We start from the raw sequence: 22882 nt of genomic DNA on the forward strand, positions 1-22882 counted from the left end.
TGTGAATGGGCTCATGAGTTCATTTCAAACTTGCGATCTCAAAAGCTATAACATAATTTGGAAAAATGAGTTGCGCCTAAGATTATGCAGTACCGAACAACCTTAGTGCCTTCAGCGCTTTTATTTTTAACAGCTCACGTTGAATACATTGAATTGAATGGTCGGTATTCACATAGCTCCGAAGGCAAATCTGAATGATTAAAGTTGTATTTAAGAGTTTTAATTGAGAAATTATTATGTTTGAAAATGAGATATTTTCATCTTACAAACTGGTAAACTATGAACCCTTTAAATTTTTTACTTACTTCAGACTATAGGTAAACACAAACGTTATTTTAACGAATTTATGGAATTTAAACAGTGAATACTAGACTAGATATGACCGCGTCACACCTTTAGTAACACAGATGCTCGGTTTAGTTGGTTGCGATAGTCGCATTTGTGACTCGGAACTGTTACTATTTTATAATGGTATTCTAGACGATAGTTCAACAACTTAAATACATAAAACTTGTCGACTTGCAGGACTCTCAATAAGCAAGAAAATGCTTAAGCTGCTATAGTGTATCAAGCGTTAAATACATAACCATAAAAAACGACCACCGAAGAAAAACCAATACTTAGTGTGGTTGCATGTTTTATTAATACTAGTAGACCGAAATTACATGAAATTGGAAAATAGTTATTTTGTAAAATGTCATGTATACAACTTAAAAACATTTATTTCCGTAACTCATTACGGTTGGCATGAGCTGCAAGCTAACACACGACACGTACAAATATAACGTTAAGAGATATAATGCAAATATTTGTAGGCAACCTTTTTTAAATAATAAAAGCGAAGTGTACAATTAAAAGCACTGTATTCTCACTGAGATGTGAGACAAAACTCGATAAGCGAAAAAAGATTCACTTCAATTTAAACTACACTTGAAGTTAGCAGGTTTCGTAAATGCACTCGAAAAACAATTAACTTGCTTATGTCTATTGCTTATAGCGTGGGTTGTGATCTACATATCTTGCAGTTTTTCGTTTATTATTTTAGTGATGATGGTAATAAATTGTTAAGATGTATAACTTATACATTTTAGCGTTCCTAACAGAACAATACATAAACAAGTTTAAAAATCTGATTATTTGTGTGCAACAGAACAGCATACATACATACATAAAAAAGTTTAAAGAATCTGATTATTTTGTGTGCAACATTGAAAATTTAGCATGCAATAAATAAATGTAAAAAAAATTATTTTACTAACGAAACATATTTGCATTAAATTATCAAAATATTGTTAAATTCAAACAGTTTAACTTAATTCCAGGATTTAAGTGGCTATCTCATCTAGAGTCCGTGTGTAAAACAACAAAATAAAGACGTCCAAAAGACATCTCATGTTTGCTGGGTTTAATATTGGTGTGTTTTGGCTTTACATACGAAAAGAAAAGAGAAGTTTAGCTTTCTCGAACGAACGAGTTAGTCAGCCAATCAACTTGTGCGTAACATTTGCAAATATTCTGTACGCATTTGTAAAGCTGACATGGTATGATTTGAAACCGGTCAGCACATAAGAACAGAACAGAATGGTGGTCACCATACCGGACAGAATCGGTTTCCTCCGGGCACTCAGGCTTCCCATCACAGCACAAGATCACGCCTAAATAAATATCGTTCATTAAAAAAAGCCGCAAATTGCAGATATAATTAGAACATTGTTTCAACTTTCGTGTGTAAAATGTGGACAAAGTACGCACAATGTAATTGGCTTACTAACTCGCTCCCTCCAGTTAGCGTGAATTCTCTTCTCTTTTGGTAAATGCATCCCATCTTTGTTTATTGCACTGCTCTTTTTTATTATTGCACTCATTTTGTAGTTCGTTTTGCACTCCTATTTTTTCTAGCACGTTACATCGATTTAGTAAGTCGTTCCCACTACATAACCAAATCGTTTCCACGAGTTAGGAAGTCATTCCATCGAGAATGTCTTGGGAACGAAATAGAAAAAAGAAGGCATAATATAAAGATAAAGTTAGAAGTCGTACACACAAATACATAACTTAAGGGAAAAAAAACCATATAACACGCATATAACTTATAAACAACATAACTTAATCATGTTTGCTGGTGTTAGTAACTTGTATGTATATGATAACATTAATAACAATAGGCAACAAAAGAAAAATAGTTCAACGAATCGATTAATCGGCGAAGCTACGTGCTTTCGTGTAAACATGACAAAAGACATCTACAATATGCGATTTAGTGCCAGGTTTTCCAAATAATGGCACGTGTAAGGGAAGACGAAAATGCACATTTAAAAACTGTTGGCCTATCAACAGTATGATGCATTCGGGAACTTTAATGGACCCTTATTTGGGTATGTGCGATGATTAAATGTGTAGTCAGGTGATAATATGGGCTCTCGAAAGATAAATATGTGTGTCTAGCAATGGTTTGAAATATATGATATTGAGCAACCAATAATTATTACATATTTAGCGCATGTTCGATTAACATAAACACGCTTTTCACTTTAAGTAAAAAAAGAGTGTTCCTATTTCGTTATGTTTATTGCAAAGTTATATTGCTCGTTTTATAATACTTCATCGAATCGTGGATCAATTCGAATACGATGTCCAGTAGATATTTAAATAATTTGTTTGTATTCCAAAGTGAGAAGCACTTGAAAATGTCATCTGTGGAAAATAGCATTTCGAAGCGACTACGAGTAAAACTGCGATATCCACAGCCAAAAAACAAGTTACTTTTGAGTAGTCTATTTTGTAGATTAAGATACTGTTCTGTCAACATTTATGTACCCGTTTCCATAGTAATCCTCTCAATTGCCCACGTGTCTTATATGAAGAACCTCGAAATATTTTCATTTTGTTATATTCGTTTGTGTACTGGGTGGTGTCAACAGCGCAAACGGAGTTTCCATTAATAAACATACTTTAGATGAAGTGCTAGGTGATATATTGAATACAATTATTAAAGTTGATTCCTGAAGAAAGAGAATCGATGCAATTAATGTTTGCTATGTTTTTACTATTGTCTCAACCATAATTGTTTAGGTATAAGACTTTGTAGATTAGCTAATAGTATACATAGAGAGTTGATATAATCACAAGCTGGTCCGCGTCAGTTGGTATCGTCCTGCGTGTGACATTGGGCTCTACAGTCCGTATTCACAGTCCCTTTCATTGTAGAAACACAGACGTTTCGTTAATGTAGAATAAACCAGAGGAACGGGAAGTTCCCCACCAGGTACATCTTTCATGTCAATGTGCAGATCTTCAATCAGCCTCTTAACCTCGCCATTGATACGCGGAGTGCAAGCAAAAACATCCGAATCTTTGTTGTACTTAAGGATGTTTGCAATTGCGCTGATAAGCAGAGACGGATTCTTCGATCTTTATTGAGGTTTATCTTTTGGACTTTGTTTTGTCTCACTGGATGGCTGCATAACAACGCCTGCCTCTGACGATGTAGGTAAATCTTCTTTAATTCGTTGGAGATTAGCAAGATCTTGAGGCAGAGTTGATATAATCATAAGCTGGTCAGCGTCCGTAGGTATCCTCATGCGTTTGAAATCGACATATGCAGTTGGACCTTTTGATACCATCTTTGTTGGTAGTAGACTTGCATCATCTGCTTGAAAAATGAATATTTTCGGCTTCAAGGCAAGCGAAGCATTTATCTTCACCATATCAATGACTTGGCAAGGCATTATATATTCATGTACATCGTGGGATTTTGAATCGCCTATATGGCATTTCACCTGAAGGCTATGAGAGCAATCTCTATATGGCTGCCCCTTTTTAGTTGCTTTGTTAAGGAATGATAGAAATATAAAGAAAAAGGCGTCGTTTTTAGCGCCGTCGATATTTTTGACGCAATCTTCGATCTCCTTAAAAGTCGCATTACAATTCAACTCTATCTCCGGTACAATGTGAAAATTATCTCTGAAGAATTCGTCCAACAATTTCAGATCTACGTCCACCTTTCGATTACAAAATTTAGACCCTTTGCTGTCAACATTATCCTTTTGTTTCACGTATTGTTTCGTTCCATCTATCATTGCTTTATCTAAAGTGAAAACTATAACCGACGCTGCCTTTCGAATCCGATACGTTCGACTTTCAAAATCCTGTTGTGGTATTAGTGGCGGCTCCATTTACAGTTCTGTAATGGTAAGTGTAATACAAGTATTGATGTGATTAATAATAATAATAACACAAATATTAAGAACATATTTATTATATTTGATAAAAATATAGACTTTATTGACTGTGCATTCGGTTCACTTTTATTTTAATTATGATGTGTTTAACGAATTAGAAAGTTTTGTAGATTTATGACAACAACTTAAGTATTCATGGATGTCATTAGCCGCAGAACACTAGCCAGTGATCCTTTCAAAGTGTGCTGGGGCCACAAGGCTTTTCCCCAACCCACATTCCCCAACAGGAAAGAAGACCACTTATAACAAAAAACAACTATAATGTCTTAAAGGGGCCTTTTCACAGATTTTGGCATGTATTGAAGTTTTCATTAAATGCGTTATATTAATAAATGTAAACATTGGATCTAAAAAGCTCCAGTAAAAAACACAAGAATATAATTAAAAAAAGAAAAAAAGTAACCCTCATCAGGGCTCAAACCACTGACCACTGGAGTCCATGAGTAAAAGTCTACCGCATAGACCACTCGGCCATCCGTGCTCATTCAATGAGCGATGTATTTGTTACTTCATATACGCAATCCTCGTACTTTCACAAAATATAACAACAACAGAACTTTCCAAATCATTCAATCGTTTCGCGTTGCAACGCTTTATAATTTTCACGTTTTTAAATCGTCAAAATATGCATATAATGGATATTTTAGAGCATGGTCAATGTTTAGTATTGTTGTTTCCTCCCAAATTTCATTACTAAAACGAAAATTTGCGAATCTGAAACAACTGTTTTTTTTATTTTATCAATTTACCAAAACGTGAAAAGGCCCCTTTAAGCTATGTAAAAGAAACACTTACATTAAAACATGAAGAGTGTGAGACATAGATCAAACTATTATTATATGAATATATTCATTTAGATAGTTTATGTCCGTTTCCACTAAGGGGATTGGTGTATATGCATAAATAATAATCTAGTTAACGTATACATTTGATGTAAAACGATACAGAATCCGAAAAAGAAAAACATGTTGCTAAAGGAACGGCATAGTGAATTATTTATTTTTTTCTTAAATACAAAAAAGATCTGGTAACAAACATATTATTCAATGACAGATGCATCAGCCCAAATGGAACTGTCTCAATGGTTTTATTTTAAAGATCGAGTCATTATTTCATTTTTAGAATTTCATTCTAAAAGCGACCGTCGCGGATATAACCATGCTTGGTTTAGCCTTTTTTTATGAATAACAGAACAAGCAAGTCTTTGTTAGACAATGGAATACGAATGAATCAGGTACATCGTGTTGTTGTTATATACTTGTCACTTAAATTGAAATCGAAAGGTCAATTGTCGGTTAGCAATTGTATCCGTAAATATCTGCCTTATTAAAGGCTCTATAAAGGTGACAAATCCAATTATTATGCATATCAACTGGTCAAATGTTTACCGGATTTCAGTTACTCTTGCATAAAAACTGCTAATAACACAGCTTAGGTACAACGTTGCCAAGAATTATGGAAGATATACCCGTTTCATAATTGGAAGAAATGTTTACATTTTTGCAACTAACGTGATGTGTAGCCTCAGAGCGGTGACATATGCTAAAAATAGCCGAAAGAAAATTCAATTTTAATTCTATTTTAAACAACTTTTTACCAGCAGAAAGTAACTTATTAGTTCACTACAAACGTTATAACCATTTAGAAGAGACCTACTTGTGAGTAATACCGGAAAATGTTTAAAATCATCGATATATTTTTGGTGACCTGAGTCACTTTCACTTTCTCTTTCCCGAGTAAACAGCGATGTAAATAAACGGATTGTTTGTGAACACAATTGACTCGGAGGACACTTTTATTTTGAGCTCAAAACAAGTTGAATCGCTCATATTTTATTGTAATGTCCAATAGCATATATATATTGTTTTTTGATTACCTTTATAAATAAAATATGAAAATAATATTTAAAAATCGGTAAATAATTACGGATCTTCACCTTTATAGAGCCTTTAATGAAAGCATCTAAATATTTTGAGACGATGGAAAAACATACATGCTTAATACGTTAATCTATAGTCTTATGTGTATTTATAACAACACAAACTGCATTAAAATCGGTAATGTTTTGCCAAAATACTGGCCAGACTGAGCCCCATGTAGTAATCATAATATCGGCCTGAAATAAATTTGACCTACTTTCAAATGAAAACCGGAAATCATAAGAAAGATCGTCGTAATAGTCAATAATCAACAGCAAGTAAATTAAAACTTAAAAAAATGGAAAAACATTTACTGTCTAGCACTTCTTATGGGGTTTTCGTCACAAACACGATACAATTAGGAGGGTCGATAGTATGAGAAAAAGGCCATTAAGGGATCATACCACAGGTGTTTAGCGTGTGGCTATGCTATTAATTAGTGAAAACATCATTTTGAATGATAAATAATCATATTATAACGAAAAATTAACTTTTCTGAAAAAAAAAATTTCACTATCAAATATATATATAACAAGGTATGCAACTCAAAATCAGCCCAAAACGGGGTGCATCGCTTTGAACAGCCATATCTTCATCAATTTTGCAGCGATTTTCACGATCTCGGTCTTATTCAACGCAGAAATGAATTTCCTTTCTGGAAATGTATATGTCTTGCAATATTTTTACAAATGCTGGGTCAACTTTTAAGAAATAACACGATACACAACACGCATGACCCAGTTGACAGTGATCATGTATTCTTTATGAATGAAATCTCCAGTTGTAAAGACACACCTCCGCATTGGACCAATGAAATCACTCGTATGTTTAAAATGTTAGTTAGATGAAATGTATGTAAACAAAGGTTTCAAACGGCGCTGGACAGTTAGTCTTGATGCAGAATGTAACGACAAGAACGGTAATAATGTTTTTTCATACGTTTTATTGAATTATGGTATCGAACTACACGAACTTGCGTGTTGTGTATCGTGTTATTTCTTAAAAGTTGACCCAGCATTTGTAAAAATATTGCAAGACATATACATTTCCAGAAAGGAAATTCATTTCTGCGTTGAATAAGACCGAGATCGTGAAAATCGCTGCAAAATTGATGAAGATATGGCTGTTCAAAGCGATGCACCCCGTTTTGGGCTGATTTTGAGTTGCATACCTTGTTATATATATATTTGATAGTGAAATATTTTTTTTCAGAAAAGTTAATTTTTCGTTATAATATGATTATTTATCATTCAAAATGATGTTTTCACTAATTAATATCATAGCCACACGCTAACCACCTGTGGATCATACCGGTACTTAGAAGAGTTATTATATACTTTCACTTTAATCCTTAGCTCAAGTTATCAATCACCAATTGCAGTATGTTTGCTATGAACGTTTTAAAAAGAATGGTCACATAGTTATACAACACAAACCTTACTGATCGAACGTTTTTTCTAGTAGCAATGGAGAACACCGCACATTTTGAGTTGAAATCGAAAGTGTTGTAAAAAGGGAGGTAAATGTTACAGTTACGAACAAAGTGACACTGAGGCTGCATAAGTGTTGTCACTCAGAGATGTATATAATTAAGTCACGGAGCGTATATTGTCATCTAGAGTCCGTGATCTAGTACTGCATGAAAGAAGCTTTCTCAAAGCACTTCTCATTTTTGGCTTGTGGCAAATTGATAAACAGTTAAATAAACCAAAAGCTCTATACCCCCATCAACAAATACAAAAAACATAGACAGACTCCTCACGATGGTTTTTACGGTGTACCATAACACATGAACAAACGTAGACAAAGTCCAATTCTGATTTCTATGCGTTTTAACACAACACAACGTTTCCTAAATGTTTGTCAAGTACAAGATACTTGCGAAGCCCGCAACTGGCCCAGCCCGCGACAGCAAGCGATATGTCTGCTATCTTCCACTTCCCAAGTAAAACTCTTTTTAATAAAGGTATAAACAACGAAAGCTTTGATAATTGTTTCGTTTTCAATTCTGATTGGCCGTGTAAAGTCACGTGTCTACATGTACAATTCTGATTGGCCGTTTGTTAAGTCACGTGTCTGCAACATATATATGACGTATGCCACGGACACATAACGAATACATACGGAAATGATCGAAGACTGACACATACGGTAAGCAAATATTCGTGTCCGGTAATTATAACCCGAGGTTATTGATTTGTTGATCCAGATGGCTGCCTATTTAAGATTGTATGAAATGTGGAAAAAATTCCGACCATTATATAAATCCAACAATGCCCCAAATATGCGTTTTGTGTGCGTTATGTTACACAACTTTCCCTCTTAATTTGATTTTTTATATTTTATGATTTAAAAAAAATCTTTTAAAATTTTTACTATTGAATTACTAATTAAATGAAAAAATCTACATTCATTTAAACACACACAAATGATGGAAAATATGCGGATAACAATAAGATTTCTTTGACAAGCGTCTCTGCTGAAATAAATAACATTAGTAATTTTTATACAATGTAAATGTCAATCGATATGTAGTGGATTGTCACATTATGGTTAGAAATTGAAGGTGAAATATGTGGGTTTACATCATGTAAGAAATATTGAATATTTTATCAAAAGGGCCAGTTAACATGACAGTCACAAAGTGCACATATGTTCAAATAAGCTTATCGATGAGGGAGAGATTAAAGAATAGTATACTATAGTTGACACAAGGCCGGGTATGTTTGTATTGGTCAAGCAAAAGTGTTTATACAGTTAAATATCTCATCAAAAGGTTTGATAAAGCTTGTAAATATTTGGGTGGTTTGTTTATCCCGTTCCCAGGGCTTAATTGATTCAGTATCTTTAGTAATCTAGCCAACCAGCAATAAGCACGCATAGAACACTGACCAATGGAATTCAAAACTTAGTTTCACGGGGCAAATGTTAGAGGGAAATAGTTAGTTAGCATTTAGATTTAGAGGTGAACAGATGGAAAAAGATACAATCATGTAGCAATCACAATGTATTTGTACAACTGAAAATATTAGTTATGTCAGACATTAAACTGGATTAGAAACTGATATATGTGTTGTTGAATATTTTATCCTACATTATGCAGAGAAATCCACATTAATAGAGAGGGACGGACTTGTCCCATGCGCGACACGGGAAAATGGTAGTTAATGCAAATCTCGTCATCATGGCAATACGCGCATGACGAGATATCGAATGATAGGCTAAACACCAGTAATTTAAGAGTAATGAACATTGCTAGAAACTATGTGTCGACCATGAACTATGAACGATTACGTGACAGGATCACATCACGTGTAGATCGTTGGTCATCTGTACATCTGGTGTCGTCCATGTTGTCTTGAAGTTGTACATCGCGGCGAAAACGATGTTTCATTGAAGTGACTGCCGCCGTCATGATGATAAGCCGATTGTAGACTAGCCCATGGCGATTGGCATGCGTTTGTTGATTCAGATCTGCTTTCCGATGTTTATATTGCGTCGTCGATTGTTGTTTCTGTTTCAATCATCGTTGTTGTTGTTTGCGTTGTTGTTTGTACTTTTGTTGTTGGTTCCAGCGTCTTCATTTCTCTTAGGATATTAAGATCTTCTATTGGTCATAATGCTCACAATGTATTAACTATAGCAGTTTATCCCTTTTGGTGGCGTAGTGTCCCAAAGTATAGTTGACTTCGGATGCGTTATCTACGCACGTCATATAGATAAATGACATGCACCCACTCTATAGTGTTTAAAATCATAAGTATTTTGTCCAGTGTTGCGTCACTTGTTGTCATTCGAAATCTTCTGGCGTCGGGTCTTCTTTTAGCAATAGAACCATGTGTTCACTTTGAGAGTTATCACAGTGATGACCCATGCTTTCACGTTGTATAGTCTTCAATTCGTTGTGAAAGGCGTTGTTTCGCGGTGCCGCTCTTCATTGGCGTGGTCTTGAAAACTCGATCTTTCCTTTGCTCTGTTGTGATACAAACATCAGTTGTGCAAAATCATGGCAAACATTTATATATATCCCCTTTCGTTATTACTTAATATCGTCATGACAACTTACTAGAACGTCTTAGAAAATACACCCTATATTACATCAAAACACGTAATGCTGACGTGTACAATCTTGTGCAAAACTTATGCCCAAATGTAGCGAAGTAACATGATATGCGATAGTCAAATAAGGATGTTAAGCCCGCCATTTACATTGATACCTGCATACCCCCACGACGTATTTAATTATCGAGATAAGCAATGATTAATTAACTTGGTGTTTAATTCCGTCTATATTGACGTTATTTATAATTACCATCTGTATAGCCATCTGATATCGTTCTGATGCATGTAGCCGTTGATTAATTAATAAGATATAATTAGAAGGTACACTGCCCTATCCATCTGATATTTTGGTATTTCGTGTTCCATTATTTCTTAATTGTGATTCTCGGTGTATAGCCATCCTACGCACGTGCAACCCGTAAATTTTGACAGGTATGCGCTACTCTATTGCCCAAGGGAATTGCATAATGACATACGTACCTATTCATATCGTGATTTCATAAACCTGATAAATTCAGTCAACTAAATTTATTTTGTGATGAGACAGACAGTTTTCATTTTATATATAATCAGTATCATTACTTAATGCGTACCTATTGATATATCTCAATTTCGGGTCTTTATCTCTAAATTATGAGAATGTCAGGATTTTGTTGTACAATCCTGGATATGGTATGACCATACCCCGAATTGACAGCCATGCTCATAGAAATATAATGCTAAAGCATTCGTCTACCATGCATACAAGCAAATGGCAGGATATTTTCAGTTAAGCTTAACACGCTTACTGACAGAATTCTCTTTGTAACCTTAAGCAAGGGTTGCCGATTACTAGCAGACTCGTGCATCCATTTAACTCTTAAATATCGGCCATTATATTTGAGTAACGGGTAGACGAGTAACCATAGATTCGTGCATCCATTTAACTATAAGGTACATGTGAAACAGAAATTTAATGCGCACATATCGTTAGATTTTAACTGCGCTACACGCGACAGAAACACATTAAATTCTATTTCTAAATTACATAAGACCTGAGATATACAAATTTACCACCATTTCATACCAATACGCAAAATACATTACATATATATCAACATTACATTTTTAGTATTGTCTGTCTCACACATTAACCCTTTTTATAATAATTTTTATAATTAATATTCCTAATTTCTTTATTCTATTAATGCATGACCATATAAAATTAATCAAGTTTACTGATTTTTGTGAACGTCTCTAAATTCTCATTTATGTCACTAACGGCATCGATTTAATAATCTTGAGTTGTGCTCGGAAACCACGAAAAGGATGAAACAGATTCTGCTATTTTTGTTTAATAAAAAAAAAGTTATTTAATGTAAGTCTTTTCAATCGGGAAGCACGAAGAATTCCGATTTAAATATCTACCGGTATTCTGTTTATTTACCTGAAGGTCAATTGCGGTCCGTATTACGCCGAATATAATGAAATGCACAATCAGCTTTAAATTTTGTTGTTTAAACTTTCAAAACATGCAACAAATACTTATATTTATTTTATGCTTTCCGGTGGTTTATAGAGAAATATCAGTGAAATAAAACTGGTATTTCACTGTTTTAAACAGTGAAAAATAACAATGATAAATATCGATATTTTTCACTGTTTTACTCTGAAGAGACGTCATTTTTTCGACGAAATGACGTCATAAATCCAGCGAAATTATCCAGTTAAACTCCTTAACAATGTAAATTAATGGTGAAAAAAGCATAAAATAAAAAGAAAATGTGTTGGATTCGATGGAATAACGATTTTAATTCACTCGTTATCATAAAAAAAATACAAATTATCACTCGTGGCTGCGCCACTCGTGAAAATATTATTTTATATGATCACCCATGACATAAAATCGATATTCCATCGAATCCAACAAATATCCTCTATATATATGTTATTATTATAATTAAAAAATATGACACAGAAGTTCAACAGCAATCATTGTTTTCAATTAGATATACAGGCTTCAAACTTAAAATAAATTTTTAATAAACCTGTTCAATAATAATATAGCCAGTATGATCATTTTCGTATCCGTACATACGTGTTGTCGAGCTCATTTATCCCTTGTTCTCATAGTATCGGCCCTCCTCATTTTATCGTGACTTTGACGAAAATCCATCAAGAAGTGTTGGGCAGTAAATTAATGACTGTTCTGACGATCTTTCTCATGCTTTCCGGTTTTCATTTGAAAGTAGGTCATGTTTATTTCAGACCGATATTATGATTACACATAATTATGTTAGTTTTTTTTTGGTTTATTAGTAGGTTTATCAAATGTTGTATAAGACGCTTATTTGTGAAAAAAAAGGAGAAAATAATTTAAGAGAAACGTGAACAAAGGTTTAGTTTTTCCATTTAACACTTTTTATGAAAAAGAACATCCGCATATATAGTATCAAACATGAGCAACCAATCAGAAGGGCCGATATTATGAAAAACGGTGGACATATGCTGATATTGATTACTACATGGAGCTTAGCCTGGACAGTATGTTGGAAAAACATACCGATTTTAGTGCAATTTTGATGTTATGTCCAAGAATACACATTAAACTATAGCTCATTGTGTCATTGTTGACCTGTAATAGCTTGAAGTCACCCAGGGTGACTTCAAGCCGAAGTCAGCCGGGGGTGACTTCAAGCCGATTCATGTCACCCTGGTGTGACTTCAAACCGACGCTTGTTACCCCCGGGTGACTATAATCAGCTTCATGTCATCCCAGGGTGACATGAATCGGCTTGAAGTCACTAGGGTGACAAGAATCGGCTTCGACCAAGTCACCCCCGGGTGACTTTTGGGCTATTTCAGGTCCACAATGACCCAATGAGCTAAACTATAGATTGACGTATTAAACATGTATGTTTTTCAATCTTTTCACTGAAAATATTTAGATGTTTTCATTAAGAGGGCCGATACTACGGATACACATGCAATATACAAAAAATCTTTTCTTTTTTAAAATCCTCTGAAAAAAAGTGATGTAAAATGCCAACGTTTCATACTGTCTTTGTGGAGATTAACCTAAAATACGCACACCGTACTCTACCAAAGGTTAATCATCACTATAGCAGACAACGACACCATGGAACTAACATCAGTATAAAAACTTTGTTACCAGGTATCGTTCATAATTTACTACTTATCTAGTGACACGTTTTACCGTTTTCCAAATTTCAAAGAACACTGACGCATGTTGCTTTTTACATAGTTTGAACTTGCGTTTACGCTCAATCCTTTAGTAAACACAATTTTCGGATTATATCGAGTTCGGAAAGATATGATGTAACAAGGTCACCCGGGTCAGGACCCTAAATATTATCTTACAATTGCAGCCATTTAAAGGGATCTTTTCACGCTTTGGTAAATTGACAAAATTGAAAAAAGTTGTTTCAGATTCGCACATTTTCGTTTTAGTTATGATATTTGTGAGGAAACAGTAAAACTGAACATTTACCATGGTCTAATATAGCCATTATATGCATCTTTTGACGATTTTAAAACCAAAAAATTATAAAGCGTTGCAACGCGAAACGATTGCATAATTTAGAGAGTTCTGTTTTTGTCGTTAAATTTTGTGAAACTACGAAGATTGCTTATATAACGTATAAAATACGTCAAATATGTGTACTCAGCGGAATAGCTCAGTAGGCTAAAGCGTTTTTACTTCAGGACTCTGGCAGGACTCCAGGGGTCACTGGTTCGAAACCTGCTCCGGGCAATGTTCTTTTCCTTTTTTTAATTTTATTCTTGATTTTTTACTGGAGCTTTTACGATCCAATGTTTACATTTATCAATATAAAGCATTTAATGAATAAGTTAAAAAATGCCAAAATCTGTGAAAAGGCCATTTTAAAATGTATCCGAATAAACGTTTTGTTTGTAGTCAAGTGATCAATACCGGGAATAGCTTTTTCAATAAACAATGATTTGAAACATGTTGCTAATTTTACCAATAAATCAGCGCCCGGAATACAGGACCAGGCTAGTCCATATAAACGGACTCCCAGAGCCTTTGATAATTTTTGCTATGGCGGCTCTGGCAGTCCATATGCACCCCTTCATAAACATGGGTGCAGTTCAGCGCAGCGAATCCGTGCGCTTCACTAAACAGACGTCGTTCGAGACAAATTGAGAAAATAATGAATAAACCTTCATAAACATGTTAAATTTACCTGAATGGCAACCTACGGATGTCATCCTTAACATGCACCCTATAAAAACACGACGATGTTTCAACACACTTTTCTCGCTGACATGTTTATGTTTAAATTTGAAACAGTGTATTTTGTATCGAATACCACATCGTTATCGACTTTATAGGCTGGAGCACATAACCGGACGTGCAAAATATTGGTATACTGCGACCTAACCAAAATTGGGTCAATTTTCCAATATGGCGGATACAGCGTACAAAACAAAACCTAAGACAAGAAAATCAATTATTTCTTGCTTTAATGGTACCATTTGGATGAGTTTGTGGTTTAGATCGGTAAACTTGAATAAGTTCTTGCAGTTTCAGTGTTCCTTAACCCTTGCATTGTTGATAACATTTTGCTCCCATGGCCAAGAGAGCGCATTGCAACTATCAGCAACACATTGGGTTATAAAGCTGATAGTTGAATTATTGCAACTAGGACCAGGCGGTAAAATTTCTATGGTCAATCGTGTTACCAGTTGCAACTCCCAGCGACCCGGAGGGTCAATATAGCTGGGAGTTGTATTATCCCAGCGACCTGGAGGGTCAATATAGCTGGGAGTTGTATTATTGCAACTAGAAATAAAAGGTAAAATTTTAATATATTTTGTTTAACTTACAATTTCTCTCATCTAGTACACAAATGAAAGTGTTCGACACTAACGGAAGTCCAGTAGTCAGAGACTTGTGGAAATGAGACTCAGACTCCTTGTTTTTATGTCAAGGAAGTCTGTCGGACTCCTTCAAAATCATCTGTGAATATAAAAAGAAATCCCTTCGTTTATTTATTCGTTTTGCAAAATAAGAATGTCAGCACAAAGAAAATTTTACTCAGAATAGATTAGTCATTGTCGATCACTATCTATAAAAACTTTCAGTTTAATTTGTTCATTGTCACATTAAAATTGTAATAATTTAACATTGGACCACTACATACCGCAGAAGGAAGTTTTTAATACGTAATCATTACCTCACACTTCAACCAGTGTTTGAGAGCTTTAAAGGTCTTTTTGAAAAATGAAGATTATAGACAGCTGGTCTATTGTAAGTGAGAAGTGTTCAATCATTACTAAGTGATGTCGGAAGCATATGGAAAACAAGAACAATACCATCATTCGTAGTATGCACTAAGTATTTTTCTGTTTTCCTATGAAAACCTCTGTCTGGTCAACAAGTTTGTTTTCGGAAGATGCTTGTTGTATACTTATTATCGTATTATTATGATGAAAATACTTGGTCAAGTGTATAGTGTATGTACCGGTAAGCAAAAAAAGAAATTTCATTTAAGAGTTTTAATCAAATGACTTAGAACGCAAAAGACCCCAGTCTTTTATCAAAATCTTTTTGACAGTGCTCTGTCATAGCTTACACACATGTACCTAGTACTGTATGAGTCCATATTAGATCAAATGAGCACAACTTGCTTACAGTGAGCTTTTGTGATTACATTTTGCCGATTGTTTATCATCGTTCCTGCACTGTCCGTTGTCAAAATGTGCATTGTTAACACTAGAGAATATATTTATTTACACTATTCACGAAAGATTGTAAGAAATCGGTCTAAATGACAATTGGGTCAATTACAAAACTGCTTTCAAAAACTACCGTAATTACTCTATGTTTTCGGACACTTAAAAATAATTAATTTTTTTCGTGTCTGAAAACTTAGATACAAAAAATATTCACAAAATACAGGTGTCCGAAAACTTAGAGTTAAAAATTGAAGTGTCCAAAAATAGCGTCAATTGTATCAACAAATACTGGTAATAGCACGCGCTTGTAAAATACCATGCCGTATAGTATAAATTAGTAATATATGTTTGCAATGCATTTTTAATAATTTTACATGCTTAATTTATTTGACTGAAAGTTACTACTTGTACTTTGACCAACGAGTTCAAAGATAAGCAAGTGATGTACTGATAATCGCTAGTATGAACCTGTAATTAACGCGATAAAAAAAGCAATATATGAATTATTTGTTGTTCATTTCCGATAGTTGTTGTCTAACACCTTCCATCACACTTTAAAGCGTTTAGTATTTGTCACAGTTATTTTACTGAGAAGGTGTAGTACCATTGCGGTTGATATTGAACTGTTAATTGGCACTACCCCTGGTAATTGTCACAGCGCTTATGCTATCGGGCGAAACAATTGTTTAATACCGGTTTACAAGGTAATTTACACAATAATGCAAAATGTAATGGTCCGTTGCCCTCAGGCATGCACCTGCCATGTTTTATGATGTTAATCTGGTTGTAAAACCCCATGATCGAAGTGTCATTAGATATCGAAAACAGGACCGACATTTGGTAAAATAGCGCTGGTAAATATACTGTCCGAAAACTTAGAGACATTTAAATTATGGTCGAAAACTCGTGTGTCCGAAAATTAAGAGTCACGAAAAATAATTATTTTTGCTAAAAAAAGGGGTGTCCGAAAACTTAGTGTCCGAAAACATAGAGTAATTACTGTAGGTTGCTTTGTCAATTTAAATAAAATGTTTCTGATATTTTCAGACGTTACATGTTTACCCAATCCTCAAGAAACTTGATCAGAACGCTTTTTCTAGTGGTATATCTGCTGAGTTTGAAAATCGATTCAGGTCTACTGAAAAATATTAGTGCCACTTTGACTGTGTGTTTAATATCAATACTACTTACTTAAAAGTGTTCATACCCAAGTTAACCACTCAGAACATACTCATCACTTTACCTTATTTTGTCCTTGACATTGATCTCCTGTTTTGCTCTAGAGGTCACACTTATTTTCCAATCTTCATGAAACTTGTTCAGAAGGTTCTTCCTAATAATATCTTGGTCGAGTTTGAAATGATGCCAGTTGGTTGAAAAACATGGCCGCCAGGGAGCGGGGCATTTTTCCTTATTTGGCTATAGTAAAACCTTGTTAACACTCTAGAGGCCACATTTATTTTCCGATCATCATGAAACTTGGTCCCAAGATTTATCCCAATAATATCTTGGACAAGTTCAAAAATGGTTCCTATTGCTTTAAAAACATGGCCACCAGGGGCAGGGCATTTTCCTTATATAGCTATAGTAAAACCTTGTTAATGTTAACACTCTAGAGGTCACATTTATTGTCCGATCATCATGAAACTTGGTCAGAAGACTTGTCCGAATGATATCTTGGATGAATTTGAAAATGGTTCGGGTTGGTTGAAAAACATGGTCCCCAAGGGGGCGGGGCATTTTTCCTTATATAGCTATAGTAAAACCTTGTTAACACTTTAGAGGCCAAATTTTTGGTCTGATCATCATGAAATTTGGTCAAAAGATTTGTCCTAATGATATCTTGGACAAGTTCAAACATGGTTCTGTATGCTTGAAAAACATGGCCACCATAAGGCCGGGCATTTATTCTTATATTGCTATATATGGCTTTTGTAAAACCTTGTTAACACTCTAGAGGCCACATTTATTTATCAATCTTCATGAAACTTGGTCAGAAGATTCAACCTAATTATATCTTAGAGTTTGAAAATTGTTTGGGTTGGTTGAAAAACATGGCCACCAGGGGGCGGGGCATTTTTCCTTATATGGCTATTGAAAACCTTGTTTACACTCTAGAAGCCACATTTATTGTCCGATCATCATGAAACTTGTTTACATTTAACGAGTAAATTGATGCATTTTTTTCTGAAATTTCATGATAGTTTTTTATTCATCCGCGTTTTCCATAGTCATGTCCAAAATCTACAGGGATCATTACACATACCAATCAAGTGTTATAAAGGGTTCTAAAGATATAGAGCAGAGTGGAACAAATTTTTTAATAAGTGACCACTTAGACCCTGTCATCTTTTGAACCCAAAATCAATAGAAGTAGTGTAATCATATAGAGTAATTACACAAATTTAAAAAAGTAAAGCTCTACAATCAATAATTCTAAAGTAATTACATTTAAACCAAATGTGAAAGAGGACAAACAGACAGCCATGACGATAAAAATGGCAAGACATACAGGGAAGAAACAGTATGACATTTCAGGGGAAACATAAATAACAGGTTTGTTTCTTGGTTTTCATTATCTGTATTTTTTTACAGGATTCTGGCAGAATGGCAAAGAATTTGATGCATTGGCTCTTTCCAGCCAGAAAGCTAAGTGACAAAGATATGGAATATGATACAAATTCAAGAAAACTTCATTCTATAATGCTGTTCAAAGGACGATATCGCCTTAAATGTGAAGAAAGGGACCCAAAAAATACTTCATCTGATAGCATGATTGCCACACAAGCTGGAGAATTCGCTAAAACTTTCGATAAAGAACTTAAAACCAGACTCAATTTAAAACGAAAAGATTGCTTAGGATGCAAAATTATTGCCTCAGCGACAGTGTTAGGAATATTTGGTATAATATCACTCCAGCTTCGCAGAGCTCCACACCGGAAGCCAGAGAAAATAACAAGACCATTAGGGCAGCTGATTGTGTTTATCTGTAAGCATTGCTTAACCCTTTGCGTGCTGGGAAATGTGTCTGCTAAAATGTCGTCTGCTGAATTTCTAAAATTGAAAACATTTTCTTCGATTTTTTTCAAAGAATACTATCAGAATAGCAAACAATTTGGATCCTGATGAGATGCCACATTCTGTGGTGTCTCATCTGGATCCAAACTGTTTGCAAAGGCCTTCAAAATTCGGTTCCAGCACTGAGAGGGTTAAGATTTCATTACTACCAATTTTAATTATTACATTGTTCTGTGTACTTATATTGCCAAACTGTTGAGAAAGTGAGAAGGTAAACTGGCAGCTGATATAAAAAAAAACCATTATTTTACTCAAAAGATTACTTATGTAAATTAATAAATCAATCTTAGCAAAACAGGAGATAAATGTCAAGGTCAAAATAAGGTAAAGTGATGAGTATGTTCTGAGTGGTTAACTTGGGTATGAACACTTTCAAGTAAGTAGTATTGATATTAAACACACAGTCAATCATGATTTAACAAAGACATTTGACCTACTGAATCAGTCTAAATCCAAACATTGGTCAATGTCTTGAGCAAAATGAGGTCCAGTGACAGGGCCCTCAATCTATCAAATCTGCGGCCGAATTTCAGCCGCAGTCCCCCACCTAGAAAGTATACTTTTTTCTCCTTTTGGGGGGAAAAATTCCCCCTGAAATAAAAAAAAAAAAAAGATGTGTCTCATGATTATTATATCTCAATTCTATTGCAATTTAATCTTATCAAACATACTAAATTATGAAAAAAGAAATGAATATAGTGCAAACATGTACAAATGTAATAGTGAGAGAGTAAGTAAAAAAGTAATAATGAGAGAGTAAGTAAAAAAATCCCCCCAAAAGCGAAACGCCGCGAAAATTCCCCCCATGAGGGTAGCAACCCGCTTCCCCTAAAATGGATTGAGGGCCCTGAGTGATGTTGATGTATGTTCAAAGACCTCATAGGAGTAAGTATCAAAGCTTTGGAAAAAGTGGTTATGAAGTTGGATGAAACATGTCATTTGGTTTACACCAAAAGTAGGTGTCAAGAAGAATGAGGTTAGATGAGAAGGTTCAGTTCAAAGACATAATCTATGCAAGTATCAAAGCCATGTAGGAATCATTTTGATGCGAGACAAAACATGTTATTTCGGGTTAACCGCACATGGCAATGACGAACAGACGGATGAAAAACAAAGCAACAGAAAAATAGCTGTGTCTCATGGCATAAGTACATTCATGGCGAAAAGTGGGCCATTATTGACAGAGAACTGTGCTTCATTCACAACTAAAAGCCAAGAAAGCCTGGGTTTTAATAATTCATAAAAATACCCCTAAACGCGGCTCTGGAAGGGTTATAGTAAGAAGCACACACACACAATATGGTTTACAATACTAAAACATTTAAGTACATTACCATTTGGTTTTGTTTATATTCCTCTTAAGAAATATTTTTATGCTGTAAGAGCGCCAATGCACCCTTTTCGGTTAATATTTACAGAGGCCAGATGCATTAAAGCCCACATGCCAGAACAATTTCAAAATTTAAAATTGTTAATGGGAATAGGCAATAACTGATAATCAATAACATTGCTAATCACAAAATAAACCATAACATTGTTATCAACCAGATAAGCAATGACATTGTTTAAGACCTGATAAACCATTACATTGTTTACCATTGCTAATGACCTGATAAACCATTAAATTGCGAATGACCAGATAAACCATAACATTGCCAGTGACTTGATAAACCAATGTTGCATTGCTAATAACCTGATAAACCATCACATTGTAAGCCACCTGATAAACCATTACATTGTAAGCCACCTGATAAACCATTACATTGATAACCTTTCAATTCTTACCTGTGTTTAAGTCAAGATAAAATGTTTTATTTATTGCTTGTTTCAAGTTTTTGTTTTAACCAATCTACTTTTGTTCCAGGTGCGTCTATAGCTGTGAATGAGGTTTGGACAACAATAGATGAACTGCCAGAGTAGGAAGGAAAATGAGAACTTTTTAGTGATTTTCAGTACCAATAACTGTTGGAATAATTAAGCTTCAATACTTTTGCATTTTTTTAAGTGTTTTATTTGGAGTATATGTAATTATACTTGTAAACTGATGCACATTTGTATTGGAAAGTTAAGAAAAAATGACATTCTGGGCCATAATTGAACCAGGAATTATGTGTGAATATTTTCAAAAGTATATCTGAGGGAATAATTCAGTTGCAATCTTGTTAACCAAATTGGTTAAAAAATATTCACAATACAAAAAATAATTGTATTTATTTTTATTATGATAATACATGTATCTGTCATGAACAAAATGCTGAAAATAGTGATGCATTTTTTGATAACATGTGTGAATGTAGTATACATGGTAGAATGATCAGTCACAAACATGATTATATGAAACATATGAATGAAAGATATGAAATATCAAAGGCAACTATATATTTTCAATCTTAAATTGATATCCCCCGCCAAATAAATGTGTTTATTGATGGGTGCAAATCCCTCCATATTATATACTGTTTAACTCTAAACAAATGATTCCATGTAGAATTTTTTTGCAATTCTTTTGATTGGTATCTATATGCCTATGAAATTTTATGTTGAAATCTTGGAGCGTATCTGGCACTTCTCCTCATGTTGATTTCTTATATACTAGTGGTTTGTGAGCTATAACTCTATAAGCTTGTGACATATGAACAAACAGATAGACAGTCTGAGTGACAGACAACGCCAATTCTATATACCTTCACTTTTGGCAGGGGATAATAATTGACAAACTTACTTTTCCTGTATCAATTTTTGGGCAGTGTTTACCAACTTCAATAGATGTGTTCACAGATTCAGTTATCGAGTCAAACAGATGAGGCCCATCACTCAAAAGATATTCAAATTTCCACTCAGTATGAACATTAACATGCTGTATTGTATATTTATTACAAATCAAAATAATAAATTCTGCTCACTTAGTGTAACATTAACAGAGTTCTGTATATTCATTTAGTTTTTATGATATACCAAATTATGCTTTCTATCAACAAGTTACTTTACCGACTCTGACCCAGCCAAATGATAGTAAATAAAGGTCAATACAGTAAGGGGATTCCATGAATCTCGGTCTATATCAAAGAGTCACCAAACTTCAATCAGTTAATGTCACTCTTGACACTCTCAGTCTGGGTAAAAGTTCAATGAATGGAGCCTTGCCATTCGAGCTAACAAGCTCTCGGACCACATCAATAAAGATGCTTGAAGAAATTCGTGTAATTCCCCCAAAAATCCTTAGGTCTTTGGATATGTTGTGTTTTTGATGTAAATGCCTCGAGAAAGCACATACATTGCTTAACTGCTTAATCTTGTATAATTAGCGGAGAACTAAGTTCTTCTTAATTAAGTATTTTCTTAAGGCCCTTTATCAGCACTGGCCCAGATGATCAAACATAGCCCAGATAGCTCAATCATTCAAGGTCAACAATATATGAGCCTTGTTCTAAGAAAACTGGGCTTCAGGTATTGGCGTAAAGTGTGCAGTCACAAGTTAATCAGTGACACTAGCCTGAACTGAATTTTGGTTTTGTAAAGACCTTTAAATTAAACAAAATATAACATGAAAGCGTGAAGTGTCATCCCTGATAAGCCTGTGTGGACTGCACCGCCTAATCTGGGAGGACACTTTACACTCATGCAGTTCATATATAAATCCAGTTTAGTCTGCCTCGGTGTCCATGTTTTGTTGGTCATGTGACTCGTCGTCGTGGCGATCAGTCTCCGTCTGCTCCTGCGTCTGCTCAGTCTCCGTCTGCTCCTGCGTCTGCTTCCACTTCTTGGCCATGGCGAGCAGTTTGAGGTTGGGCTGTGCCGAGGTCTCGTCAGGGAAGATGTAGTCGTAATACTCCTCCCAGCCCGCGTCAGACTGCAGGGAGAAATGGGTGGTTGTTCAGT

The 22882-nt window shown here is 34.7% G+C and overlaps 1 protein-coding gene and 2 long non-coding RNA genes across 3 annotated transcripts in view; 1 reads left to right on the forward strand and 2 right to left on the reverse strand.

Annotated features, from left to right (window-relative positions):
• Positions 1 to 624: 624 nt before the first annotated feature.
• LOC127874899 (uncharacterized) lies at positions 625 to 8027 on the reverse strand. The gene is made up of 2 exons (XR_008047163.1): positions 7597 to 8027; positions 625 to 4183 (listed from the first exon to the last, which is right to left on the reverse strand). It is a non-coding gene; the product is annotated as an uncharacterized LOC127874899 (long non-coding RNA).
• Positions 8028 to 13212: 5185 nt separating this feature from the next.
• LOC127874909 (uncharacterized) lies at positions 13213 to 21921 on the forward strand. The gene is made up of 3 exons (XR_008047170.1): positions 13213 to 13376; positions 18521 to 18914; positions 20868 to 21921. It is a non-coding gene; the product is annotated as an uncharacterized LOC127874909 (long non-coding RNA).
• The window catches only part of LOC127874901 (crooked neck-like protein 1), a 31836-nt gene continuing 30274 nt past the window's right edge, over positions 21321 to 22882 (reverse strand). Inside the window, exon 16 of the mRNA XM_052419578.1 lies at positions 21321 to 22853. Coding sequence (XP_052275538.1) covers positions 22647 to 22853 — 207 coding nt within the window. The 3' untranslated portion in view covers positions 21321 to 22646. The remainder of the gene's footprint in view (positions 22854 to 22882) is intronic.

The sequence above is a fragment of the Dreissena polymorpha genome, chromosome 3, assembly GCF_020536995.1.
Source record: "Dreissena polymorpha isolate Duluth1 chromosome 3, UMN_Dpol_1.0, whole genome shotgun sequence".
NCBI lineage: Eukaryota > Metazoa > Mollusca > Bivalvia > Myida > Dreissenidae > Dreissena > Dreissena polymorpha.